The 21,186-nt window shown below is 44.0% G+C and overlaps 2 protein-coding genes across 3 annotated transcripts in view; both read left to right on the top strand.

Annotated features, from left to right (window-relative positions):
• The first annotated feature begins 54 nt into the window (after positions 1-54).
• LOC133456837 (uncharacterized) lies at positions 55-8,950 on the top strand. Its single transcript, XM_061735473.1, has 7 exons — positions 55-208; positions 403-606; positions 714-853; positions 939-1,077; positions 1,168-1,432; positions 8,584-8,725; positions 8,803-8,950. The coding sequence occupies exons 1-7, from the start codon at positions 80-82 to the stop codon at positions 8,948-8,950; spliced, it is 1,167 nt and encodes a 388-aa protein (XP_061591457.1). The 5' UTR covers positions 55-79.
• The window catches only part of LOC133418519 (CUB and zona pellucida-like domain-containing protein 1), a 46,984-nt gene continuing 27,133 nt past the window's right edge, over positions 1,336-21,186 (top strand). For both annotated transcript variants that reach the window (XM_061707262.1, XM_061707255.1), the window contains exons 1-10: positions 1,336-1,432; positions 8,584-8,725; positions 8,803-8,946; positions 9,029-9,085; positions 9,206-9,264; positions 9,786-9,976; positions 10,894-11,294; positions 14,200-14,317; positions 15,198-15,390; positions 18,275-18,414. In XM_061707262.1, coding sequence (XP_061563246.1) covers positions 9,228-9,264; positions 9,786-9,976; positions 10,894-11,294; positions 14,200-14,317; positions 15,198-15,390; positions 18,275-18,405 — 1,071 coding nt within the window. In that variant the 5' untranslated portion in view covers positions 1,336-1,432; positions 8,584-8,725; positions 8,803-8,946; positions 9,029-9,085; positions 9,206-9,227 and the 3' untranslated portion in view covers positions 18,406-18,414. The remainder of the gene's footprint in view (positions 1,433-8,583; positions 8,726-8,802; positions 8,947-9,028; positions 9,086-9,205; positions 9,265-9,785; positions 9,977-10,893; positions 11,295-14,199; positions 14,318-15,197; positions 15,391-18,274; positions 18,415-21,186) is intronic.

Raw genomic sequence — 21,186 nt, 5'->3', positions numbered from 1 at the left:
GGCAGTTTGAACCCGGAGCATCACCTGAACCCGGAGCATCACCTGAACCCGGAGCATCACCTGAACCCGGAGCGTCACCATGGCGACCGGACTGCTGCTCCTGCTGACCTCGCTGGCCTCACTGGCGGCGCTGGCGGCGGCGTCGCACCACTTCGGCGGGACGGTCAGCTTCACCTACAAGGGAACCAACGCCGACGGAACCTTCCAGGTCTGACTTTACTGACATCCATCTATCTATCTATCTATCGATAGATAGATAGATAGATAGATAGATAGATAGATAGATAGATAGATAGATAGATAGATAGATAGATCGATAGATAGATAGATAGATAGATAGATAGATAGATAGATAGATAGATAGATAGATAGATAGCCTTACGTTGTTCTCTCTGACCACAGGTGGCCATTCGCAACAGGGCGACCTACGATGGTTGCCAGTACAACCACAACTGGTTCTGCTACACCGGCAACTGTGGAAACGTCAGCTCAAGCCAGAAAAGCACGATTGACGGAAGCACAAATGTGACCTCGTACAACAGCCAGTGGTGTGAGACCGAAACGGTTGAGATGAGGGCCGTCTCCACCAACACACCCTTTCAGATGCTGTAAGTGTTCCTTGAGAGCGAAGTTGTGTTGTGGAAGTTTGGAGATTATCACATCGCTCATCGACTGCTTCTCTGGAGCTGAAAGTGAAGGTTGTCTGTTTTTTCAGGTCAGCTAGCTGCTGCTGGATTCCAACACGAAACTCTGTTAATCATTGGAGGCTGAATACCCTGGTGGACTTGGGAGTAAGATCCGACACTGGGAAACCAAACAGTTCCCCAGACATTGCCATTCTTCCCTTCATGAGGTAAATCTCTTTTTGTTTGTATGATACATGTGAACTCTAATCAAGAACAAACCATTCTCTAACTGGTCTTAATGTCCACCCAAAGAGTTCCTGCGAACTGCCCCCGAACCTACAAGCTGATGTCCTACGACCCCGATGGTGACAGAGTCCGGTGCAGATATGGGAATATCCCATATGTAGAGTGTGTTAATTGTAATCTACCCCAAGGCTTCCACCTCGATCAGGTTCGTTTAAACGTGATCTCCAACTAGTGCGTCACACATGAACAGACGTATCCCTGGTCTCATTTAACGCCTTACATTTGACCTTTCCAGGACTCTTGCACCTTACATTACCGAAATGCCAGCGACAACCCGAGGGTGTTTGCCTTTGAGATGGTGGTGGAAGATTACCCGCGAGGGCACATGGATCTGTCCTACTCAGACGGGTCAAGGACGCACAAGCATCCGCTGCTCTCCAGGAGAAAGAGGTCACTATTACATCAACAGTTAACTACGACCTCCCCCACACCTTCCTCAAGTGCACCTTACGTCAACAGTCCTCCCCTCAGCAAACTACCACTGCAGTTCTCGTTACTTGGTAAGGAGGGTTTTGCTTGTTGATGCCTCATAACATAAAATATGTAAGGGATAATGCCCGACGAGGTGTAAATGATCAGAAATATATGGACGACGCGGTTGGACACGTTGGACGGTTTGCTTCCGGGAAGTATATTTATGATAATGTCCACCTGGAAGAGCATTATCCCACTTATACCACGGTCATTTACTTTTGATGGTGCAGTGAAAGACATATACGTAAGAAGTGGAGGCAAAATATGCCGCGACTGGAATCTAACCCGCGTCGCTCTACAGGTGAAGGTTTACATAAATCGCCTGCTCAACCCGTTGAACTATACGGCGCTAGCGCTTGAATTTTCCATTTGTGACACAAATAACTTGTAGGGAAAAGAATCCACTCTCAAAATGGCAGGGAAAAAATGCCAAACGAAAATATGAAGATGAACTATAAATTAAATATTAATATTTAAGCAATACATCCCGACATTCCGTGGTATACAATCATTATATCACAGCTGAACGGCGTCTCCAAGTGATGTATTGCTTTTATAAAACGGTTACCAATAATGTAAATATGAAAGAGGAATACACAATCTATTTAATGTAGTTTTTAATGAATCAGAAATACATATTATCCAGTAAAAATAACCCACTGTGTAAAACAATAGTCCATCTCTCCAGATGTAGCTCCGCATGTCGTCGTTATCTCCTCCCCGGAGATCAAAGTTTACTGTGAACATGCCTAATTCATTGTTAACAAAAATAAAAAATAAACTTTAACACCAGCTACTTTTTGCTACCTGCTGTAACCGTCAACCAATCTGTACCAGTTGGTTATTTTCATAATAATAATAATGACTTGGTTTTATATAGCGCCCTTCAAGGCACCCAGAGCATTTTACAGAGATCATTAGTCATTCATACACATTCTCACTGGTCGTGGTAGCTACATTTGTAGCCACAGCTGCTACGTTTGTAGCCACAGCTGCCCTGCAGACTGACGGAAGTGTGGCTGCCATATCGCGCCAAACGGCCCCTCCAACCACCAACAACATTCATACACATTCACACGGGGCAAGGTGGGTAAGGTGTCTTGCCCAAGGACACTACGACAGCAAACTGGAACGGAGCGGGATTCGAACCGCTGACCTTCCGATCATTGGACAACCCGCTCTACCACCTGAGCTTCTGCCGCCCCGCCGCCCCAACGTATCCTCATGGATACATTGTTGCTTCCCTGACGCGGAATTATCTGCTGTGATGAGGCTTTAGAATAGAAGCCGTGGTATGAGCTCATTATAGCACAGTTAACAACCAATCAGATCATTATACCACAGTTAACAACCAATCAGATCATTATACCACAGTTAACAACCAATCAGATCATTATACCACAGTTAACAACCAATCAGATCATTATACCACAGCTAACAACCAATCAGATCATTATACCACAGTTAACAACCAATCAGATCATTATACCACAGCTAACAACCAATCAGATCATTATACCACAGCTAACAACCAATCAGATCATTATACCACAGTTAACAACCAATCAGATTGCAGGATTTCCCCTCCGTTTTCTAATGGTATTTTTATGTCTCAGAGAGAGCAGAGAGTGAGGGATCATGGGTAGTTGATGTGGCCCTTTGCAGTAACACAGTAACCTATCCAACCTGATCTCACAAAAATCAGTGAAATGCCCACGATCCCTCACCACTATTTTCCGTGGTACCAACACGGAAAATGGTCTAATTACGTGTGAGCACCACGGATATTGTACCATGCAAAGTCAATGGGATCCGTTGTCGTGATATATACACGGATTATGACATTATTATTATTTATATATTATTCTTTGTTATAGTGGCTAAATTATGCGTTTTTGTCGCGCAAGGTACTGTTTTTTACTGTCAGTTTGTAAAAGCACGTTTTTAACGCTGTTTTAGCAGTGTTTTATTGAGGTTTTAGTGGGAGCACCACGGATATAGTACTATGCAAAGCCAATGGGATCTGTGGTCGTGATATATACACGGATCATGACATTATTATTATTTATATATTATTCTTTGTTATAGTGGCTAAATTATGCGTTTTTGTCACGCAAGGTACTGTTTTTTACTGTCAGTTTGTAAAAACATGTTTTTAAAGGAGCTTGAGGCCGGATTGTGGCAGGATTTATGAAAAAAATCTGTATACATTTTAAGTTTTCTAGTAATAATGTCAGATGAAGCGTTCCAAACCCAAAAGAATGAGCCCTCTAGTGTATCTCTCCTTTGCCTTGAACAGGCTGTGTGCTGCAAAATGTGCTGCAATTCGGTCCCGAATTTCCCGCGCTGGGCGGTGGATGTGACGTCACATGACGCTGCATGCACGTTCTCCCCGTTCTCCCGTGCCGGCTTCACTGTTGGCTGCAGTACCCCCAACGGCCGTCGTGGTGAAGGGTGGCGCTAGAGAGTCTCATTTCTTAAAAGGAGCCTCAAGCTCCTTTAACGCTGTTTTAGCAGTGTTTTATTGAGGTTTTAATGGGAGCACCACGGATATAGTACTATGCAAAGTCAATGGGGTCCGTGGTCGTGATATATACACGGATTATGACATTATTATTATTTATATATTATTCGTTGTTATAGTGGCTAAATTATGCGTTTTTGTCGCGCAAGGTACTGTTTGTTACTGTCAGTTTGTAAAAACACGTCAATGGGATCCGTCACCCGATTTGACTGCTGTCATACCATTGAATGAAGGACAAACCGATGACAATCATCCTATAGATATGGGCCAGGAGGGCCCTACTCTACCTACTAGTAGGCGCAGGAGGCTGTTATCGCCCCTTTCTATGGCTAACCCTGTAGTGGCTATTTGTCCTCCAGGTGAATAATACCAAAATAAATACGTAAATCAAAATATTCAACTCAAAGTATCAAACTATAATAAACAAATGGCCACCGAGACACCTAGGGAGTGGATTTATGCAAGATAAACAAAGTCCATTGTCCAGGCAAAAAATAAAGTTTCCAGAGGTTTATTTTCCTGGCAAACAAACGAACATAGATCTCTGACGCCTCTCTTGCCCTGGTAAAAAACCATCTGCTCTCCCAGATGCCTGGCTCACCTGTGTCTGCCAAGCCATATATATAATCTCACCTGGTGCGCTCCAGCTACCCAGTACCTTCAAAAATAAAACATGGTTAAGTAACAAAATAAACTTAATCAATACTAAATATCATAAACAAATTAAAAGTGTATTCCCAAAACTAGACCACAAAAACTAACTAAATAATAAATAAATTAAATAATACAAAAGATACAAATAGCTCCTACAAACCCCATGTTATTAATGCTTGCTATGGAGCTCACACCTCAATATCGCTCCTTTCTATGGCTAACCCCATGTTATTAATGATCAGTAGGCACAGAAGTTTTTTGATGAAGCTCACACCTCACCTCCCTTTTTTATGTATTTAGCTAGAATTTTAAAACCTGAACAATAGAATTCAACGTAAAATGCCGGATCTTGTCCATTGAAAACAATACTTTTTGGAACATAGTGTAACGACCACAGATAAGATAAGGCCTTGCCCGCCTGGGCAACACATCAGCATTTGGCCGACTGGTTAGTGCAGTTGACTGTGGTCTGGGAGACTGGTTAGTGCAGTTGACTGTGGTCTGGGAGACTGGTTAGTGCAGTTGACTGTGGTCTGGGAGACTGTGGTTCGAGACACACTCTGGGCACGACTCGTTCGCCACAGTATTTTCCTCATTGTGTTATGGTTTTCTTTTAATATCTTTAACATTTCTAAACACAAAAACAGGAAAGTGTCCTTGATCATTCAATAATACAATAGGTTCATGTTAAGGACATCCGTTTGAATTAGTTCTCTTTCGATTATGACATGTTATTAATGCTCAGTAGGCACAGGAGGTTTGTTATGTATTGTTATAGGTTTGCCTATGAGGCCTATTTCGTGTCTTTTTTTGCATAGTTCACTAACGCTTTGAGCTAGGAGGCTGAAATTCTAGACTCTGTATCAGGAGGTGACTCTCATCCACTGTGCCGAGTTTCAGATTTGTGTGACCTTCGGAAGTGTCAAGGGTCACCGCGTGTGTTGCTTTTCGGGCCTGCAAAGCCTATTTCGTGTCTTTTTTTGCCTAGTTCACTAACACTTCGAGCTAGGAGACTGAAATTCTAGACTCTGTATCAGGAGGTGACTCTCATCCACTGTGCCAAGGTCCAGACCCGTGCAACCTTTGGAAGTGCCAAAGGTCACCGTGTGTGGTGCCTTTTTCTGGCCTTTTTTGTGTGTTTTTTGAATAATTCACTAACGCTTTGAGCTGGGAGGTTGATTTTTGACTATGTTGCAATGCAGATGGCCCTTTGCTAGAATCTTTTGGTCCCGTGGCTGTACAACTTCCACAGAGCTAGTTGGCGTTGCAGAGGGTTTACAGAGTTGAGACTTGGCAAGCCCAATCTAGGCCCCATATGGAGGCCACAGGTCAAGTTTCTTGGTTTGGTCAAATGTTGTGGCAACGGCGTCCATTCGAATGTTGGAAAAGGTGAAGTTTCAAAGACCTGCCCATCGAAAGGTACAGGTCCGATCTGCACCAAACTAATGTCTGTCTGATCAGGGGATGCCTCCAAACAACATATAAAAAATTCAGACTTCTATGACTTCTGCAACAGTGTTTCCTCTAAAACGTTCTGGCTGGTTAGGAGGGTGTAGAAACCTCTAGCTCTGAGAGCCTCCTGACTAATGGAACAGGGCCTATTTTGTGTCTTTTTTTTGGCATATTTCACTAACGCTTTTAGCTAGGTTTTCTCAATTTTTTATATGTTGTTTGCATCCCCTGAACAGGCAGACCTTAGATTGGTGCAGATCGGACATGTACTTTTCGATGGGCAGGGCTTTGAAACTAAACCTTTTCCAACATTTGAACGGACGCCGTTGCCACAACATTTGACCAAACCAAGTAAAACTTGACCTGTGGCCTCCATATGGGGCCTAGATTGGGCTTGACAAATCTCAACTCTGTGAACCCTCTGCAACGCCAACTAGCTCTGTGGAAGTCGTACAGCCACGGAACCAAAAGATCCTAGCAAAGGGCCTTCTCCATTGCAACATAGTGAAAAATCAGCCTCCCAGCTCAAAGCGTTAGTGAATTATTCAAAAAACACAAAAAAGGCCCGGAAAAGGCACCACACACGGTGACCTTTGGCACTTCCGAAGGTTGCACGGGTCTGGACCTCGGCACAGTGGATGGGAGTCACCTCCTGATACAGAGTCTACAAATTCAGCCTCCTAGCTCAAAGCGTTAGTGAACTATGCAAAAAAAGACACAAAATAGGCTTTGCAGGCCGAAAAGCAACACACGCGGTGACCTTTGACACTTTCGAAGGTCACACAGATCTGAAACCTGGCTCAGTGGATGAGAGTCACCTCCTGATACAGAGTCTAGAATTTCAGCCTCCTAGCTCAAAGCGTTAGTGAACTGTTCAAAAATAGACATGAATTAGGCCTCATAGGCAAACCTATAACAATACATAACAAACCTCCTGTGCCTACTGAGCATTAATAACATGTCATAATCGAAGGAGAGCTAATTAAAACGGATGTCCTTAACATGAACCTATTGTATTATTGAATTATCAAGGACACTTTCGTGTTTTTGTGTTTAGAAATGTTAAAGATATTAACATATTCACTGCCATTGACGCCGATTGGCGTCAATTATGCTGGCGCAACTTGTCAGTAAATATCAGGCCAGTAGATGGCAGCAAAGTGCCTATTTGGATGAGTGATCGCGGGAGGGGGGGAGGGGCTAGAAGAGAAACCTTGTGTTTTCGCTGAAACCCTCCTATGTTCTACTGCTGATATCTAAAGAACAGAAAATGATAAACACAAACTTTTTTTCCCTGATGTTCACGAGAGTCTAAAGTTTCTTGACGTAGTTTCAATGTTTATGTACTCCTAAAACTCAATATTCTGTGGGTCTTTGAAATCAGCCAAAATGCCCAAAAACCCTGGCAGTATGGAGCTCTCTGCTCTGAAAATGGCTGGCATTCAATGAGTTAAAAGAAAATGATGACACAATGAGGAAAATACTGTGGCGAACAAGTCGTGCCCAGAGCGTGTCTCGAACCACAGTCTCCCAGACCACAGTCAACTGATGTGTTGCCCAGGCGGGCAAGGCCTTATCTTATCTGTGGTCGTTACACTATGTTCCAAAAAGTATTGTTTTCAATGGACAAGATCCGGCATTTTACGTTGAATTCTATTGTTCAGGTTTTAAAATTCTAGCTAAATACATAAAAAAGGGAGGTGAGGTATGAGCTTCATAACAAAACTTCTGTGCCTACTGAGCATTAATAACATGGGGTTAGCCATAGAAAGGGGCGATAACAGCCTCCTGCGCCTACTAGTAGGTAGAGTAGGGCCCTACTGGCCCATATCTATGGGATGATTTTATCGTTTTATCCTTCGTTCAATGGTATGACAGCAGTCAAATCGGTTGACGGATCCCATTGACTGCGCATAATACTATATCCGCGGTGCTCCCATTAAAACCTCAATAAAACACTGCTAAAACAGCGTTAATAACATGCTTTTACAAACTGACAGTAACAAACAGTACCTTGCGCGATAAAGACTCATAATTTAGCCACTATAACAAAGAATAATAAATAAATAATAATAATAATGTCATAATCCGTGTATATATCACGACCACGGATCCCATTGACTTTGCATAGTACTATATCCGTGGTGCTCCCATTAAAACCTCAATAAAACACTGCTAAAACAGCGTTAAAAACGTGATTTTACAAACTGACAGTAAAAATCAGTACCTTGCGCGACAAAAACGCATAATTTAGCCACTATAATATATAATATAAATAATAATAATGTCATAATCCGTGTATATATCACGACCACGGATCCCATTGACTTTGCATGGTACAATATCCGTGGTGCTCACACGTAATTATACCACTTTCCGTGTTGGTACCACGGAAAATAGTGGTGAGAGGTCGTGGGCATTTCACGGATTTTTGTGAGGTCAGGTTGAACCAATTGTGCATCTGACTGGTACCCTGCTGTACAGGATCACTGGTAATCCCTGTATTTTGACCTTTTTAATAGCGTTTTAATGTTTATTCCCCTCCAGTGGACCCGGCCGCCCCTTCCTGCCAGGAGGGCGTCTTCGTGCCCAGGTTTGTGTCTCCAACACCTGAGAACGGAGAGCACATCCAGGCCGAGGTCAACAAAGAGACGGAGATCAGAATCAGAGCGGTGGCGACGCATTCAACGTGAGTAAAGCGGAGATTAATTAGTGAGGCCGGATGGAGGCGAGACGCGTGATAATGACGATGGTGTTGTGATGCAGCCTGCAGAACATCATCATCAGCGGCCCGACCAACGTCTCCAAGAGCAGGAACACTCACGACGAGTTCGTCATCAGGTGGACGCCGACCGTGGACGACCTCGGAGATCATTACCCAGTCTGCTTTGCAGTGGAATCCTCTACAGGGTGAGCTTCAGATTCATCCGATTCAGCACAGGATTAATTTGCGAGGTTAAAACACTAATTTGACTTTTTAAATATGTTCTAGGTCCTATCAAGGCGGTTCATATTCCCGCTTCCATAACCATGCATCCCTGACTTCTCAGTAGGTGACACTTTGCTCTGTTGGGGGTATTTCTAAGCATTTGAGGAAATATGATGACGTTTACCCTGTTTTACCATTTTCCCGTATCAAAGCATGTAAAACAGTATTTCCTACCAACAGGTCTGGAATCTATCAGTCTGAAATGAGGTGTGTTGTGCTGGACATCAGGAAGAAGCAAAGTGAGTCTGAACTGTTTTTTCATGTAAAAATGGTCCAAATATTGACAATATTCCCTTTTAAGATAAGATAAATAAACTCAGACTAAATACACAATAAAGACAAATTATAAGTATGAAAAAAATAAATAAAAAATACAGTAAAAAACAAACTGAACAAGTGTAGTGTAAACTGAAGAAATGTACTTTTCAGAGTCGGTCCAAGGCATAAGGGAACTAAGCAGCTGCCTACCTACCTACCTACCTACCTACCTACCTACCTACCTACCTACCTACCTACCTACCTACCTACCTACCTACCTACCTACCTACCTACCTACCTACCTACCTACCTACCTACCTACCTACCTACCTATCTATCTATCTATCTATACTCAACAAATAGGGGGACTGATGCATCAGTATGATGATTGTTATGTTATATAAGTTTTTTATTACTATTTAAGTCCTAATTGTTGCTGTTTTACATAACTTGTAGTTTCCTAGGTCTGTATCTTTTGTCTGATGTCCCTCTCTTGTTCCAGTCGAGGCCAGAGTGACCTGCGGTGACGCGTCAATGACGGTGGAGGTGGAGAAATCTTCCTTCTCCGGGATCCAGGCGAGCCAGCTTCGCCTCAGCGACGCCAGCAACACGGCCTGCAACCTGGCGGCCCGGTCCAACTCCACCCACATCATCGCCACCGTCCCGCTCAACTCCTGCGGTACCCAGATCGAGGTAACACCGCCCCCCTCAACTCCTGCGGTACCCAGATCGAGGTAACACCGTCCCCCTCAACTCCTGTGGTACCCAGATCGAGGTAACACTGTCCCCCTCAACTCCTGCGGTACCCAGATCGAGGTAACACCGTCCCCCTCAACTCCTGTGGTACCCAGATCGAGGTAACACCGTCCCCCTCAGCTCCTGTGGTACCCAGATCGAGGTAACACTGTCCCCCTCAACTCCTGCGGTACCCAGATCGAGGTAACACCGTCCCCCTCAACTCCTGCGGTACCCAGATGACCCGGTGGTACCTTTAGGTGGTACCCTTCCTCTCTGGATGAGCACCTTAAGGACCCAACCAGCATTCAGATGTGGTTCCATGCTGGTCCTACCTGTGATGCCCAAATAGACTTTGAGTGCCAATTACTTTACGTTTTAAGTTGTTCCCAAATAATTCATTGTCCAATGTGGGGCATATGTTACTAAAATGGTATGTGACGCCCACAATTTCTCATTTTCTTATCCCATACCCATTTATTACACTTGTATCCCTCATGGACGCTATTCATTTGGCCCACAGAGGCCTCCCATTAATGGCCTCTGACATGGATCATTTCAATCGCAAACCCACTTTAGCAAGGCAAGGCAAGTTTATTTGTAGACCACAATTCATCATCATCCTTCGACTGTCATCGAGATCCTAGATGTCACTTCTTTCCATCGGGTCCTGTCGGCCATTGCTGCTCCCAGTTCTTGGAGTGTAAGTCCAGTGTCCCTGGAGATTGTGTCAGGATAAGTGTGAGGCCTAGAGATTGTCAGGATAAGTACGAGGCCTAGAGATTTTCAGGATAAGTAAGAGACCTAGAGATTGTGTCAGGATAAGTACGAGGCCTAGAGATTGCCGGAGCCTGACTCCTCCTCTCCTCCTCCAGGAGGACGACGACTACATCATCTTCAAGAACGAGATCTCCACGGGGGAGGACGTCGGCCAGCTGGTGACCCGGCACCACCTGCTGGAGGCCCGGTTCTACTGCCGCTACCCGCGGCGGGGCAACGCCAGCCTAGGCTACACGGCCCACCGGCGGAACGTGACGGTGTGGGAGAAGGGCCTGGGCACCTTCACCTACCAGCTGGAGTTCTACCGGGACCCGGCCTTCCGGTCCCTGATCCGGCCCGACTCGTACCCGCTGGAGTACGAGCTCGGCAGCCGCATCTACCTGCAGCTGGACGCCTCGTCCTCACTCAACAACACGGTGATGATGGTGGACTCGTGCCGCGCCGCGCCCTACGACAACCCCAGCTACCGGCCCAGCTACTCCATCATCCAGAACGGGTGAGAGGCAGAGCAGCGCCGCCCTCTGGTGGGGGGTTTGGGTGCTGCAGAAACCCCCCACCAGAACGGGTGAGCGGCAGAGCAGCGCCGCCCTCTGGTGGGGGGTTTGGGTGCTGCAGAAACCCCCCACCAGAACGGGTGAGAGGCAGAGCAGAGCCGCCCTCTGGTGGGGGGTTTGGGTGCTGCATAAACCCCCCACCAGTCTGAAAACTGACCTCCTCCGACGTGTTTACAGCTTATATCTTTATCTGGATCAGCTCCAGCTAAACTGCAGCTATTCTTCCTGGGGTCCGACACGTAATACACAGAACATTACAACAAAAATTAAAAGTAAACCTGAAGAGGAAGCATATAAATAAAGGACAAACTGAAAATAAAGAAAAAATAAAAAGTAATTCCATTTAGATATAAATAATAACAATACATATTCATACATTTTATAAAAACAAATTCAAACAAGTTATCATAGTTTGCACCAATAACCATTTTTAATACATATTCATATTATATATCTATATACATACATACACACACATCCATATACTATCTACATTATTTATTTATTTAGTAATAATTAAATGCGTTTTATATGTATCTATTCGAGAGATGTTTCTTTTCTAATAATTTGAATTCTTTTATGTTAATAGTTTGCTTGCTCGTGTTTCACACGTCTTTAGATTTATTTGCACATTTTTGAAAAAAGAAAAGAAAAAAATACAATGGAATGCGTTAACATAAAAGAAAATGTGGTGGAGAGGTCAGAAACCTGAGAGGGCTTACCGAGTGACCTCCCCTCTATTTGAACAATTTAAATAAAGAGCCAGAAGGCTGTTTATTAATGTAAAAGGGAATACCGTACACTATCCTAGGGAGACTAAAATGGGGGGAATGTGGTGCGTCTGTATATGAATGAGATGTGTGATAACTCTGTGTGCATGTGTGTATGTGTTTTATGAAATGATGAGTGTGCGTGTGCTAACCAGTCCAGGGAGGGAAAACTAACTCAGGGTGAGATCCGGAGGGGAAGGTAGAGGAAACGGGGAAGAGATGGTTGGGGGTCCAGGAGACCAGAGTCAGTCATGATGGCAGGGGGTCACAGAGATCCATGAGATAGTTGGGGGTCACAGTGATCCATGAGATAGTTGGGGGTCACAGTGATCCATGAGATGGTTGGGGGTCACAGAGAACCATGAGATGGTTGGGGGTCACAGAGAACCATGAGATGGTTGGGGGTCACAGAGAACCATGAGATGGTTGGGGGTCACAGAGATCCATGAGATGGTTGGGGGTCACAGTGATCCATGAGATGGTTGGGGGACCAGAGAACCATGAGATGGTTGGGGGTCACAGAGATCCAGGAGATGGTTGGGGGTCACAGAGAACCATGAGATGGTTGGGGGTCACAGAGAACCATGAGATGGTTGGGGGTCACAGAGAACCAGGAGATGGTTGGGGACCAGAGAACCATGAGATGGTTGGGGGTCACAGAGAACCATGAGATGGTTGGGGGTCACAGAGATCCATGAGATGGTTGGGGGTCACAGAGAACCATGAGATGGTTGGGGGTCACAGAGAACCATGAGATGGTTGGGGGTCACAGAGATCCATGAGATGGTTGGGGGTCACAGAGAACCATGAGATGGTTGGGGGTCACAGAGATCCAGGAGATGGTTGGGGGTCACAGAGAACCATGAGATGGTTGGGGGTCACAGAGAACCATGAGATGGTTGGGGGTCAGAGAGAACCATGAGATGGTTGGGGGTCACAGAGATCCATGAGATGGTTGGGGGTCAGAGAGAACCATGAGATGGTTGGGGGTCACAGAGAACCATGAGATGGTTGGGGGTCACAGAGATCCAGGAGACGGTTGGGGGTCACAGAGATCCATGAGATGGTTGGGGGTCAGAGAGAACCATGAGATGGTTGGGGGTCACAGAGATCCAGGAGACGGTTGGGGGTCACAGAGAACCATGAGACGGTTGTGAGAGGAGCAGAGGCGTCGAGGAAGTTTCCAGGGAGGCAACGTAGACACAGGGAAAAAGCCTTGGGACAAAAAACAAAGAGGGATTAAAACAAACACGACAAAAAAAGTTCAAACTTGAGAAATGCAAAAAGCTGGAGAAAATTCCCAAAGAGCCGGACTAGTTACCACAGTATGATCAGTTCAGCACGATCAAGCACTGAGTGAAGGTCCAGGGCTGGTGATTAGTGACTAGTGATTAGTGATTAGTGATTAGTGATTAGTGATTAGTGATTAGGGATTAGTGATTAGTGATTAGTGATTAGTGGCAGCTGGGGCTGATTGAAGATCAGAATCAGAATCAGAATCAGAATCAGAATCAGAATGACAATCATCTTTATTGGTTTCCAGGTTCGAACATTGTCCAACAAGGAATTTGACTCCCGTAATTTTGCTCTTTGGTATTAAAAAATAAACAATAAACAAATAAACAATAAACAAATGTGGTATTTCTATGTACAGTATAAACATTTTAAAGGTGCAGCAGTTTGAGGTAGTGGGGACAGTTCTGAATAAAAATAAGAATAATTATAACCTATTTACAATTTTAACAGACAAATTATACAAAAAAAACAAGAAAAAAAAAATAAAAATTATACAAAAGAAATACAAAGTGAGAGGTGCAGCAGAGTGAGGCAGACATGATTATTAAAGAGGGTGCTAGATGATTTATTTATTTTTTTGCACGTGTTTGGTAACTCTGAGACTGTTATCTGTGAGAGTTCATCAGAGCAACCGCTTGCGGGAAGAAACTGTCCCTGTGTCTGGAGGTTCTGGCGCAGAGAGCAGCAGCAGCACCTGCTGGTTCTCCCAGCGAGAGGAGGAGGGTTCATAACACCCCCCACCAGAGCCAGAACCAGTTTAACCAGTTTCTCTCCCCCCCAGGTGTGCGGTGGACCCCACGGTGCAGATCTACTCCAACCCCCCCAACAGAACCTACTCCCCCCCCCACCAGTTCCAGTTCAGCATGGAGGCCTTCAAGTTCATCGGCATGCATGACCAGGTGAGGAGCGACGACGCTGAAAACCTTTACATTATTTTTCAAAGCAAAGCTATGGAAGAGTATTAGGGCCAGGCAGAACGAAAATACAAATAATATTTAAAAGGAGGAAGATTTTTTTTTCATTATGCACTTCGAGAAAAAAAATCAAAATGTCTAGAAAAAAGTCGAAATGTCTAGATTAATGTTGAAGTACAATTTTGAGAAAAAAGTCGCCACAAGCACGTACACTTTTGCAAACTAAGAATTGGTTGTAATTTTGTTTGGTGAGTTCAGGCCCAAACAACGTTGCAGTAACTAAAAAAGGGATAAATTATTGAGTAATAAAGGTTGAGTAAAGTTTTTGTGTTGAGATAACGGATTTTCCCAATTATTCCAATGCTTTTTGAAATTTTAAATGAAATTAGTGAAATATGAGGTTTCCATGATATGGTTTTCATCAATTAGCACCAAGAAAACGAGTCGATTTAACATTAGCTATTGAAACATTATCAATCATCACTGTTAATATGTGTTTCTTGTAATTGTGACTAAACAGAATGAAATTTGTTTTCTTAATGTTTAGTGACAATTTGTTGGTTTTAAACCATTTTGTGATTTTTTTTCATTTCCTCATTAACAACTTTCATAATTACATTAGGATTGATGTGTGAGTAAAACAAACTAGTATCATCAGTTTATGTGGCTTGATGGGGGGGATGGGCTGTAGCTGTAGTTGCAGCAACTGTCCACTAAAGGGCTGCAGCTCCAGATGTGTTCAGGTGTGTTGTGTTCAGGTGTTCTGTGTTGTGTTCAGGTGTGTTGTGTTCAGGTGTTCTGTGTTGTGTTCAGGTGTGTTGTGTTCAGGTGTGTGTTGTGTTCAGGTGTACTGTGTTGTGTTCAGGTTTACATCAGCTGCTCCGTCATCATGTGCGAGGCGGGGAACCCGAACACCCGCTGCTCCCAGGGGTGCCTGAACGCCTCGTGGCCCCAGGCTCACCGCCACCGCAGGGAGGCCCCGATCCAGAGCGCCGCCCACTTCGTTTCCCAGGGTCCTTTGCGGCTGAAGAGGTCGGCGGAGGCCTACGGAGCCCCAGGTGCCCCAGGTGAGAGACGGGCGGAGGTTCAAACCTAGACCATACTGTTTATTAGCCCCTATTGTATCTGCAGGAATTTTTCTCGTTTTTTTTCTTGTTATATTTATTTTTCCGACGAAAGGAGGGCCTTTTTTCCCCCTAAACGTGCCCCAAAAGTCACCAAATTTTGCACCAAGCCTGGCCTGGCGAAAACTGCACAGCACGAGGCACTCTTTATATTGCTCAGGCTTATTATTTATTCTTCCGTATAAACTTCGGTGCGTAACTAGTCCCGCAGCTTCTACGTGTCTAGTTAGTGCCACGGCTGCGCCAAGAGGCACTCCTCCTCCATAGCTCTGCAATGGAGGAGGAGTGCCTCTGGCGAAGCCATATTATTATTATCATTCATTTTCTGGACAAAACTTTGGCGCGTAACTAGTCCCGCAGCTTTGAGAAAACGCGAAAAGTAAAAATGTAGAAACGTGCGCCTTAAGCGGGAATCGTTGGCTATGACTTTTATTAGCGATTGGCGTTCATGTTTTTGCGCAACATGCAAAAACGTGCGCGCTTACCCCCATCCGGAATGCATTGGGAGAACTTTGGGGCCTCACCACTCGCACACCGTTACTCGAAAAATTCTGAACTGATTTAGAAAGTTGTAGGCCCTGAATTTAACTACAGTCCTGTGGATTTTCAGAGCGATTGCACAAATAGTTTTTGCACGAAGTGCAAAAACATTTCCAAATTTCCAAACTAATGGGGAACTCATTTTCCCATGTATTTCTATGGCGCCATTCAAAGCGGATGGGAAAATGTCGAGAAAAAAGACAAAATTCACCTTTTTTCTGAGTCACGTATCTTTCTCATACTTGCACGTAGAAACGTCATTCAAACTTCAAAACGGAGGAAAACTTCTCTTCTCTCTCCAAACCCTAAACAGTTTTTTCCTAAAATGTACAGTTCTCAAGATATGAGCGCTCAAGCGAGGACTGGAAATCACTTTTTTGTCAAATTTAGAGTGAAGCTCTAATTTTTTAGAGTGAGAGAAACAGTCAAAAATGACCTTATTTTTTATTTGTAACTCGAGCTCACGGCCAAACCGTAAAAGGTAGACTGATAATTTTTTGTCAGAATGTAGACATAGGTGTTGGGATTCATAAAATGTGACTTTGACAGGCGGGGTATGCACAAAATTCAAACGGGGGGGCTAACACCCACGCGAATTCCTGCCTGACTCGGTTATGAGTACTTGACCTTCATTGGTGCAAATTAGCTCCGCCCCTTCTTCTGATTGGCCGATATGTTATAGTCCAATATCTTTTGAATGATTTGACATACAGTCATGGGTGGTGTCATAGGACTCAGTATCGAGTCCTTGACCTTCATTGGTACAAATTAGCCCCGCCCCTTCTTCTCATTGGCTGATATGTTATAGTCCAATAACTTTTGAATGGTTTGACATAGAGAGTCATGGGTGGTGTCATTGGACTCGGTATTGAGTCATTCACCTTTATTGCTTGTAAAATGTACACAAATGTGCAGCAGCCCGCGGTGGCACTCTCGAAATTTCTGCGAGGAAATTGTCTAGTTATTATTAAGGCAACGCTTTTTTCGTCCGTTAATGCGGCCCGAACCGCAATGTGCACCCATGCATGTCAGACATCGTTGGATACGTCTCCATCTTTCCTCGATGGGCATTACTTTTCTCAGTCAAAAGTGTTACCGTGGCAACGCTAGATGCCAAAAAGCCCAAAAAAAGGCAAAAATTTGGACGCTTATTGCTCTGCCGAACTTTATGGTAGAGACATGGTTCAAATTTACAAACACTCGGACTTGGCACTAAAAAGGCCGTAAAACCTCATTATGCTACTTATTACGGTTTTTGTGATATTTAACTTTCAATTTAAAACTAAATTCCATTTTATTTGGGACGCTTGTTGCTAGGCAACGGTTTATCGTACAGACATCATTACAACATTGAAAGACCCGGGAGGTGTTGTACTACAACATATTTTAGTCTCATCATGCTAGTTATTACGTTTTTTTAGATATTCAACTATGCTCATTTTGATGCAAAAAATTTGATATTTAAGGGTTTGCATTAATGGGCGTGGCCTAACGGCTCAACAGCGCCCCCTAGAATACTTTGTGCCTCAAGCCCCACGATACGGTTTGACGTACATGCACGAAAATCGCTACACACCTGTATCATGTCGGAACTTAAAGAAAAGTCTCTTGGCGCCATGGCCAAAACCCAACAGGAAGTCGGCCATTTCTAATTAATCGTGTCATTTTGCATTTATGCCATTTTCACGTGTCGTACATTAACGAACTCCTCCTAGCAGGATCATCCGTTCGACATAAAACTCGCTCAGGAGACACAAAAGACGTTAACAATGAAAAGTTATCAAAATCGTGAGTTTTGGTGAAATGGCGTGGCCGTGGCGCCGCGTCAAACTTCAACGTTAAACAGTAAGTGATACTAGTAGCTGATTGGTCGATATTTGATAGATCCTATTTTCTGCCATAACTTTTGAATGGTTTGACATAGAGAGTCGTGGGTGGTGTCATCGGACTCGGTTTTGACTCCTTCACCTTAATTGGTGCAAATTAGCCCCACCCCTTCTTCTGATTGGTCCATATTTGATAGTCCCTATTCTCTGCCATAACTTTTGAATGGTTTGACATAAACAGTCATGGTGGTGTCATCGGACTCGGTTTTGAGTCTTTGACTTTTATTGATGAAAATTGCACGTGCGAGGGCCTGTTCATCACTGCTAGCAGCTTTAATTGTTTTTAAGTTGGTTGATGCTGAACGTTGCTTCATTGTTCAAACGTAGACACTGACCTGATCTGTCTCCAGATCAATACTGACCTGATCAATACTGACCTGATCTGTCTCCAGGTCTCAACATGAACCTGGTCCTCGTGGCTGGGTGTCTGCTCGCCGCCGTGGCGATGATCTGCGGCGTCATCGTGTTCAAGGCCCGGATGTCGAAAGTTCGATACCAGCCGCTGCCTTCCAGCGAAGACTAGCGGAAATACCTGCTGTCAGGATTCTGAGGGTTTCTGTAGTTATACCTGCGTGTTTAAACCAATCATTCCCATAATCGGGAATCAAGTGGCATAATAAATACATATATCATACATTAAATCATACATAAATCTGCCTCTCATTGGACTTTAATCTTCATTAATATATGAAGTTATATCAGTTTAAATGAAGACCTTCGCAGCTTTAAATAATTATGTCATGAATACTTTCCTTGCAGATTAATATAACATTTATGGCTATCTATGGCTAAGATGAAAACTTAGCCTTAAAAATAAAAAGATCCCAACGATAAGTCATAATTATGAGATAGAAAGTCGAAATTATGATATAGAAAGTCAAAATTATGAGATAGAAAGTCAAAATTATGAGATAAAAAGTTGAAATTATTACTTTTTATGTCATAATTATGACTTACCGTGGGGATATTTTTATTTTTAAGGCTAAGATTTCATCTTATTTTTTTCTCTTACTGGCGGAAATGGGCTTCCATAGACATCACTGGATGTCATTTGATTTTTATCTCCAGTTTGATACTTATATCTTAAAGTCTGCATTAGGTTTATAATTAGGTTTGACATAATGACATAATGACCCTGTTGCTGAAACCTCATGTGAAGGTTCTGACCTGTGTTGCTGCTGCTGTGGTTGTGTGTCAGAGACGCTGATCTGTGGCATTTTTTTAGCGATTATGTTTTAACGGGATGTTTAGGCCACAAGGGCCCATCTAGAATGCCTTGCCCCCCCTAGGCTGGGACCCCTGCTCCGCCCCTGGGCAAACGACAGCTCTTATTAACATCTATACAATGTTTAAAAAGTGAAAGGTGCCGCAGAATGAGGTAGACATGATTATTGGAAGGTGCTTTGTTACAGTATATGATTCTGTGTGTGACTTAATGACTCAATAAAACACTAAAATGTATTCGTTCATTTGTTTTGTGTTTATTGATCCAATTCAACTCCAATTCAAAACTGTTACAAGTTTTTGATATTTGGCATGTTAGTTATGGACACAAGGGTTTCAAAAACCACCGCAAACAAATTGGGAAAACGGCCCCCTAGTGGTCGGTTTGCAGAAAATTCTAAATGTGTGTTATTTTAATAAAATCCTATTGTTTCACGGTGACTTAGTTCTGAGGTTCTGTTCATCTCAAGCCTGAATGAATTAATTAATGAATGAGTGAATGAAGCCACTGTTCTCACCCAATGAGATTATTGACACTACAGTGATAGTGACCTGCCCAATAAACAGAAAACGGCATTCCTTACGGGTGAAAATATGGATCTATATCCTCTATAATCTTTCTATGTGACTTATTTCTAGAGATATGGAGTTTTCTGTGTAAAAAATGACCTTGAAAATCAAATTTCACCTTCAACATGACCTTGGAATAGTAAATTTATCTCAGAATTGAATTCCTAGCACCAAAAAAGTGGATAAAGTGACAATATACAACAATCTAGGACTAAGAGAAGCTGAGATTTGACCTTTGGTGTTTTCGGCGGGAGACATTTGTGGCGCTTTTGCATTGGTACCGCCTTAGCCCGGCTCGGCTCGGTACAGCCCTGTCTTGCACGTTTGCAATAGGGGCTGAGACGGGTAGAGCCGCTCCAAGCCGATACTATTTCTGTAACTGGCCAGGTTCTTTGCGGGCTGAGCCGGGACTATTTCTGACGTCATCACCCTCCGCGCCACTGATTGGTCGGGGGGCGGGGCCGGCAGACGTTTGAATCAGGAAGCGGGAGTCAGCGCGAGAGCGACCCGTGGCTCACGGCGATTTTATTATAAAGCACAAACGTCTGTTTGATGATCCAACTCTGAGGTGCAGATGTTCATAAACCTGGTGACTGACGAGAGAATTAAAAAAGGGATGTAGACGGGCTGTTTTTTTCTCAGCCGCTCGCGGCTCCAGCTGATTTCTGATCAGCGCGACATGAACAAAGCAGTTGCGCAATCGAGTACGTCACAGCAGCTTCACCCCAACCTGCCCACTTCTCCCCTGGCTGTGGAAAAACACACGGGTAGAGGCGGGTAGAGGCGTTACGAGCCGAGTCGGGCTGAGTAAGTCCTAGTGCAAAAGTGCCATTGGAGTTTTCTGTAAACTAGAGTTACACTTACACTAGAGAGTTTAGTTACACTTGTTTAAAAAACAGTGATCGGTGGAAACACCGACGCCTGCAGCGCTGCTTTTATACAACTTTCACAGATTCTATTCTCTTTTGTGCAAAAGCCTCATGAAACATGTCTGCATGAGCGTCGGACGTGACCCGATGTGTTTTTATTGTTCAACATTTGCCCTTTGTACGTTTCCACCACATCAGGTTGATGGTTGTGTCTTATCTCCATCTAGGATTAGTGTTTGCATTCTTCACCTCCTTCTTCTTCCTCACCCGGAGCATCAGATTGATGCAGATGATGCATGAATTCCTTCCGTCACCGACATAATTGCCTTTTATTCCCCGCAAGCAATACGCTAACAGCGGCGTCGGAGAGTTAAGCCGGGAGCGACAGGCGAAGCATGCACGGAAAAGCAGCAGGGCGAAGCAGTCCACCGAAAACAATCATAAAAATAAAGGCATGCAAGCAGCAGTGTCCCCTTATCTTAAGTCCAGTCAGTGGCCGCGGGTCTTCTTAGCAGTTTTCCTCCGGTGATTAGAACAAAAGAGGCTGTAAACAGCTCCGTGTTAAGCCTGATTTATGGTTCCGCGTTAAATCGACGCAGAGCCTACGCCGTAGGGTTCAGCGTACGGTGCGCGTCGCCGCG

This window comes from Cololabis saira, chromosome 2 (genome assembly GCF_033807715.1).
Source record: "Cololabis saira isolate AMF1-May2022 chromosome 2, fColSai1.1, whole genome shotgun sequence".
Lineage (NCBI taxonomy): Eukaryota > Metazoa > Chordata > Actinopteri > Beloniformes > Belonidae > Cololabis > Cololabis saira.
The sequence above is the reverse complement of the archived record's forward strand: the minus strand, read 5'-3'. Positions and strand labels throughout refer to the sequence as shown.

Coding starts and splice junctions, on each gene's coding strand:
- LOC133456837 (XM_061735473.1), top strand. CDS start 80: ATGGCGACCGGACTGCTGCTCCTGCTGACCTCGCTGGCCTCACTGGCG. Junction 607..713: donor CCAACACACCCTTTCAGATG/CTGTAAGTGTTC, acceptor GTCTGTTTTTTC/AGGTCAGCTAGCTGCTGCTG. Junction 1,433..8,583: donor ACTGCAGTTCTCGTTACTTG/GTAAGGAGGGTT, acceptor ATTCCCCTCCAG/TGGACCCGGCCGCCCCTTCC.